Below are 7,474 nucleotides of genomic sequence, written 5' to 3'. Positions count from 1 at the left end.
CATGGGTCCACTCCTCAAGCCTGTCAAGGTCCCTCTGGATGGCATCCTTTAGGAAATCAAAACATGAAAAATGGGTTTTCATGTTTCACAGATGAAAGATGGTTTTGATTGAGTTCTAACCTCTCCCATGTATTGACTGAAGCCAAATCCAGATTCACAATTTTCTGAAAGAAAATTAAAGTTTTCAGTTGAATTGCCATTTTAGTAGATAAGAAGCATGTCATTTCATCATACTCTCTCTCATGAGAAAATATTCCTCGAGCAGGGATTTCCATCAATCCACCATTTTAACAACATTTCAATAAATATTTCTCAGTGGAAAAAGGGACCAAAACAATAGTAAGTATGACAAAGTGCTATGCAAAATCTTTTGAGAAATGCAATGTTGTACAAAGTACATCAATACACATTTCAAGATGAAAACATACATAGCAACCAAACAAGTAGCTTGATGAACATAAGAGGGTTCTTTGTGACAATTTTTGAAAAACAATATTTTTTTTCTTTTCTTTTTTATTTTTTTTATTTGAGTGTGAAGATAGCCACAAGTCAGTTAAGTAACACAGACTTTCAAGTAACCTGAAAGAAAGATATCTGATCCAGGAACACTGTGAGTAAAAAGGAGACTGTCCTAAAGCTTACACCTGTGGCCAGCACCTACAAAGCAGAAATACACAAGTCTTACATCAAAGGAAAAGGAAACTGGACTCTTTTTTTTAATCTCTGCATAAGCTCATTCCCTTTAGAAATAGGCAAATACCTCCCTATTCACGATTAGTTATCAGTGGCTGTAAATTATCAAGATTCTCCAGCAAGTCCCTTCAGATAGGTTCTTTCTTTCAAGGGAAACCCGATTTCACTCACAAATTCAACATACCCTTTCTACCCCGCTGGACATTTTTGAAGAGTTTCCTTTTTTATCATCATTAAACGTACAGAGTTTGAAATCCTGATGGAACTGAACCTGAACTCTGAATTACTTCTTTAAGCAGCTGTTACAAGGTAGCGTGCCAAAAAACGGGAACAATGAAGGATTAAGCCCATTTTACTACACCTCCAAGGCCAGAAGAAAAGTCAGCTCTGAAGCTCTGTGCCAGCACCAGCCATTGCTCTCTGAAGAGCACAATGCTCAGCACAGAGGACTCCAACATGCACAGGGGCCTCCAACACATCCTTGGCACCCCGACTTTCGGGGCCACAATTGTGTAGGCTTGGCCAAGCTAGCAACGGGGGGGGGACACCAATGAACTGCCCTGTTTGGGGGGATTTGCAAATAACCCCGGCAGTGATGGGGAGAGGCTGGTGGGCGAGACAGGCCTCGGCAGGCCTCTGCGGCCCCACTGCCTGCTGGGGGTTGCTAGGCAACCCAGGCCTACCTCCGCCCCCGGGGTTTCAGGGAGCTGAGGGGGGGGGGGGGGGGATGTTTCATCAGGCTACATTATTTTCATCCAGAATATACATTATTGTAAATAAGGGGGGGGGGGGCGGGGGGGGGGAAACAACCATGGTGTCAGTCCGCTTTCTAATTCAGAACATTCATCGGGTAGCAGATTTTTTTTGTGGGTTTTGGTGTGTTTTTTTTAAATGTAACTGACAAAATCTGGCAACAATGCGTAGTGTAAAAAGTGACATTTTGACTCTAAGGGAGGAATTATTTGCAATTTGTTTTGAACAGAAGCTTAGTTCATGTCAGATGTGAACCTCCAGACAATCATTAGTTTAAACTGCCTGCTATGTGTTTAAAAATTTCAGTCAATTTAGAACTGATCTGAATTGCAAATGGGATGGTAATAAGCCATTAGGGAACAACATATCTCTCTTTCACACTCACAACCCTCTGCTTTAAGGGGCCTCAACTGCACTGAAATATGAAAATACCATTTTAGTCATGCGTGTTGTCAACAAACATGGAAATGTAGGAGGTCTGGACCCAGAATGGGGCCCTGGAGGAGAAGATGGGAAGCCACCATGGGAGCTAAGGAAAGTGTGTAGGCCCTGCTTTGAACAAGGGGCAGCAGTAAATTTTCTGCAGAATAGTCTGACTTGCTGATGGCACAGTAAAGCATAGGCCTGGCATGTGACTTTGATTATTTTGATTTCTGATTTTCTCATCCTCTGGGAAACCATTTTTGTGAAGATTTTTCTAGGCTGTGCATCACCTACGGTTTTCTGCACAAAGTTACCTGTATTTCCTCAAAATTAGCTAACAACCTTCTGTGTTCAAATGAGTGAAAAGAGGTTTTTCTTCATTCTTTCAGCTCAAGACCGGGCTCTACAATACACAGAACCATTGACTAAGAAGATATCCGCACAACTAAAACAGATCAAATGTCTTTTACATGACAGCATTAAGCATCATAGGTCTGATCTCAAGTATCTTTTCCCACTGAAGAACATTACAAATCACCTACTGATGTTCTGTAGGTGTCTCATAGGTGGAAAGACCTTCTTCTACAGGCCTATAGCCACTCTTGGATAGCTGTCACTGGCATTTTATGGTGCCTCATGAAATTATACACCTTAAAAAACTCATCTATTTCATGGTTTCTTGAGTCTGCAGCTGCAGCTGACTCAGTGTTTTACCATACCAGCTAATAACCAACCTACTCTCTACATTCAACACCGACAGCAGACCTCAGAGACTGCAAAGTCTCACCCCATGGGAGGTCCAGCTGACCCAAATGCCACTGTATTAGCACACGTGCTGGACTGGATTTCTGCAAAACATGGTTTCATTCTTAGGAGAGCATTAAAGTGGATATTCCATTAATTCCTTCATGGCATATCCACTCAATCCCTTCTGCTTTTCAGAGATAACACCTTAAAATTGCTGACTGCAGGTGAATTTGGATATTATACCACATCTCAGCTTTCCTAGAAGGTTCATGTCAGCTCCTGTCCAACTGGCGATATGCTAGAAAGGCGATTGCTTGTACAGTATCTTTATTGAACTGCCACGCAGTGGAAAGGAAATGGGCTAGGTCAAATAGGTTAAAGTTAGACTGCTGAGCCAGAGACTTTGCATAAGAAGAGGGGAGCTAAGCAAGGGAAATGCAACTCAGGTAGAACTATGGGAGCAGATGAGTAGTAGAAGAGCTTGATTAACCAGCTACCCACCCAGGACTGAAAAAAGCCTTAGCCTGAGCCTCTCTGCCTCAAACTGTACCTGCTAGCCCATATCTAAACCAAACTTAACATGCACTAATTTTATTGACAGTCTTCAAAATCTTGGTGTATCTTTACATATAAATACATACACACATGTAACTTATTCTACTTCAACACTTGAAAGAAATTCTATTGCATGAATATTAAAAACAAAGGGAAAAATATTTTTAATAGTCAACATTTCATGTAAAAAGGCTGTAGCAATACGAATAAGCTTCAGACAGGGAAAACCCGAGTTTTTGTTTTGGATTACTTCTTCAAGGACAGGTACACCTAAAACTACTTGACCATGCAAACTTTGCAGATAATTCTGCACCAGCAAAAGTAAAGAATTCCAAACTCTCTGTTTCCTGGAAATGCAGCAGACTGTGCATCTCCCTCAAGGCCACATGAAGTAAATTAATCCTTTCCAATTATCCTCGCATGGTATAGTTGGGGTAACAATTCCCTACTTTCATATGTACACATGTGGAGCTTCCACTCGTTTTAGTGAGATAAAAGACATTTCCAATTTGGATATTTGAAAAGGTCTGACATTCAGTACTTATTATTATACCAAAGATTAAGAACAGTCCTACTGAACTCTAATATTTAAAGACTTAATCTTTTCAGAAGTGATATTACGGCACAGGACAATTAACATATTCCCAGAAGTATATCTTTTGAGCAAAAAAATTTCTGTGATAAATACAGAATTAAAGATGGTATTATATGTTAATTGAGATGGAAATAGAGTAGTTAAATACTTCCAAATCTAAACTTGAGCTACTTACAATTTCCCCAGCAATTGCAAAGTAATAAAAAAAATTTAAAAAGAATATTCAAGCCTTCTTATCATTACATTATGTTTAAACAAGACAGCGCACAGAATAAGATACTCAGAATCTAGCAGAATATTGTAAGCAGAAAAAAAAAGTAGAAATACTTTGCTCTTTGCTACTTTTTCAGTGACTTTAGGCAGTTCTGTATTTTTGTGTCCTTACGTGAGGTATTCAATATTCTTTCCATCAATTACTCTGGCAAAGTGTGTACATGCCAAAGTGCTTGCTCTAAACTTATTCTATTTTCCACACACAAAGTGTTTAATTGTCATAAATGGGTTCTTGCATGTGCAAGTTACCCCCTGCACATACACCTGCATAATCTGGCAGTTTACAGATACATGTTACATAGGGAAACTGCTGAGATTTACATATCTGCTTCATTTACATTTGAAAACTTACTTCCATGTAGAGGGTTCTTATCCTTATTTGACATGTGGCACAGGCCAAAGATCTGCAGTTGTATTTACTGAAAGGAAACCAACACAAACAGTGAAAGGGAAAGATATGAGCAACTTGGGAGATGTGATTTCTTGGACTTTTAAGCATGTGTGTGTGTGATAGTCCTATACTTTTTGTGTCAGATATTTGGCTATCTAAATATTACTTTTCACATGACATAGTCCTGAAAACATGTAGTATAAATTATCATATATCAGTTATGAAAAGATAGTCATGTGAATGGAATCTGAAAGACAAACAATCATCTCTCAGCTGCAACTGAACACAATCCAAACACAGAGTAATATTTTGGTTTGGTTTAAGAAGAATGCTACAGGAATCAAAGGCTCAGACCTACATTCTTTCCTTGTGTGGATACTCCAATTGACTTCAGTTGGATGGCTAATGTAATAAGGCATAAACAATCAATACTATATTTTAATCCCCCAAAATTGGCAACATAGGTACATGATATTCATGTGTATAAAAAAATACAGAAGAGAATATTATTGGCAGTGACACTGACCTGACTTATTTGAAAACAGAAACAGGGAAAGTTTTGTTCTTTCCATCCCCAATTGCCTTCTATCAGCTAACCAGGTTGCAGGTTTCAGCAAAAAATAGAGACCAGACCAGTTGGGACCACCATCTGCTAAGTAAAAATTAACATAATAGAGAGTAGATGATTCATGAGAAGAAAGCCATGTACACCTTTGTCAGTGCAGAACTGAGTAAAGTGGGAAGCAGAATTCTCCCCCCAGAATAATTAATGTTTTATTTCTCAATGCACTCTACAGACAACCCAAAGATTGTCCGGCTCCACTGAAAGTTCACAGCAAAGTCACAAAAAAATCTGATGTATATGCTTCACTAGGACTGGATAAATTACCTGCATGAGGTTCTGTGCTAAGATAGTCCTCCATCTTGATACTCAGTCTATATGCTAACATAGGATTACCCTCAATCACCTTGTGCAACTCCTTTGGATTAGTGGCAATATGATATTAACATGCCATAGCAGTTATAAAATTATGTATAATATAGCAGTCTATAAAATTGCCAAGAAGCACAGGACTATAGCGCAAAGATACCCATTCTCTCAAGTAAAAGCAAGCATAGACAGGTTTAGGCAATATAAAAATCAAGCCTTGAAAAACACAGTCCTTAAGGGTAGGTCCCTGCAAAGATTTTTTTATATTGAAATAAATTTAAGTCAACGCAATCAAGGCTCAAACTGTGAAAATTCAGCTCTTGACTTTGAATCTGCCTGTATCATTACTAATAAAAATTAAAGAGGTTTCCTAACCAGTAGTTCAAATAGTAAACACACCTGTTCTAGAAATGTCTTTATGTGAAAACACTGATATGCACTCATTTCATTGGAAGGGTTTAATGGCCTTTTCCAAATAGAGGGCATGCAGAGAAAAGCACTATGCACTGAGATGCATTCACATTCTTCCAGAAAGCCACAAATTCTCACCATATTACCCCCAAAGGGAAGATGGAGACATTTTGGAGCCAAAGTCCCACCTTTTAGAGTGTTGCTGATTTTGGAGTACCCACTCAAAGTCCATCCAAGCTGCTTCATGGTGTCCTGTTGCTGAATCCATGCTATGCCTGCCATGGTAGACAGAACCTGCTCTCATAATGTTGGATCTAAATTTGGTATTGCTTACAAGAGGTGATGTATAAACACAGATTTGCACAAAGCTTCATATAGTTTCCACAAGCAAAAGCTGGAGAAAGTCAAGGTAGCTGCTTCCCACAATCAGGAAGGCGGAAAGCTGCATGAAGAGTGCCTCCTCCGTGCACACCTACAGAATTCAATCCTGCCCTCCATTTCCCATCTTCCAAATATGGTTTTATTCAGTCAAAAAATGAGACATGACAGAATGCATGTGGATATGAGGTAACATGTGCCCTAGGCTACTAACAGAGGGAGGTGAAGGTAACAGCCCCAAATGTGAAGGTGAAGACAACAATGCAAAATGCAGTTCATCTCATGCAGACACGAGCCTGTAAGTCCTGTTACTGCAAACATAAGAAGACCTGAACACACACAGGCACGCACAAAAATGAAAGTAATTTTCCTGATGAGTCTGTATAAAATGTTCTATCCTCATTGATACAAAATAGAATATCAATTAAGAAGTGAACAAAAAATATCATGAAAGACCTGCTTTTAAAGCTTAACAGATCATGCTATGGTAATGTACAGAAAGGGATGACTATGTTCCTGGATCACAGTGTCACCAAATGACTGCTCAGGGACAGAATGCGGCATGAAGCCATACCATCTTGCTGGATGTTTTGTGGTCACTACTGTCCTCTCTGCTTCATTCACTTTGCTGCGCTGGTGTGTCAGCTAACAATTATTTTCATTCTATCTCATTAATGCACACTGTTAAACCTTATCCTTGCTAATGTGTCCAAGCCTCCGAACTCTCAGTCACATATACAGTTTTTTCCTCAATGCTATGATGTGATTTAAGAAAGATGGGACTGGACACACAAATAACAGTTTATGTGAGCAAGACCAGACCGCGGTATAGAAGAATATAAGAAATATATTATCGTCTTATAAAAATACACCGGAAGGTATGTATCTGTTTCACAGTGAAGCACCAAATTACACTGGGAGCAATTGTTCCTGTAAGTGGGTTTTAACACTCTACCAAGCAACAGACAGATCAATCCTAACATGTTAGTATTTACAGTGAAGTCTTTTTTTCTTTTTTTTACTTCTAACGTGATGTTATTTTAAAAAATTAAACCAAAATGAAACAAACACAATCACTATTAATATTCCACAGAGATACTTTGCAGTTTTTCTTTTTTTCTTTTTTTTTTTCATAGTGACTTGGTAAAATATATCTGTTTCATTCATTAAGAACTTTTACATAGGAAAAAGAGGACTCATTATTCAGAGACTGGCACCTTTCTTCCCTTCCTTTCCCTTACCCTCTAAAAAAGCAACCAGCAAGAAAGAAATCTAAAACCTCTCATGGAGCAAGAGAAAAGTTTTGGTTTGTTTCTAATACCGA

The 7,474-nt window shown here is 38.8% G+C and overlaps 1 protein-coding gene across 1 annotated transcript in view; it reads right to left on the bottom strand.

The window, feature by feature from the left end:
* Positions 1-7,474, bottom strand: part of LOC308061452 (uncharacterized protein) — a 296,800-nt gene continuing 289,326 nt past the window's right edge. The window contains exons 10-13 of the mRNA XM_080381414.1: positions 5,961-6,066; positions 4,957-5,079; positions 4,392-4,458; positions 1-46 (exon numbers count right to left, since the gene is read on the bottom strand). Coding sequence (XP_080237540.1) covers positions 4,415-4,458; positions 4,957-5,079; positions 5,961-6,066 — 273 coding nt within the window. The 3' untranslated portion in view covers positions 1-46; positions 4,392-4,414. The remainder of the gene's footprint in view (positions 47-4,391; positions 4,459-4,956; positions 5,080-5,960; positions 6,067-7,474) is intronic.

The sequence above is a fragment of the Falco punctatus genome (assembly GCF_963210335.1).
Source record: "Falco punctatus genome assembly, chromosome: 3".
Taxonomy (NCBI): Eukaryota; Metazoa; Chordata; class Aves; order Falconiformes; family Falconidae; genus Falco; species Falco punctatus.
Note: the sequence above shows the minus strand (reverse complement) of the source record. Positions and strands in the feature narration are given on the sequence as shown.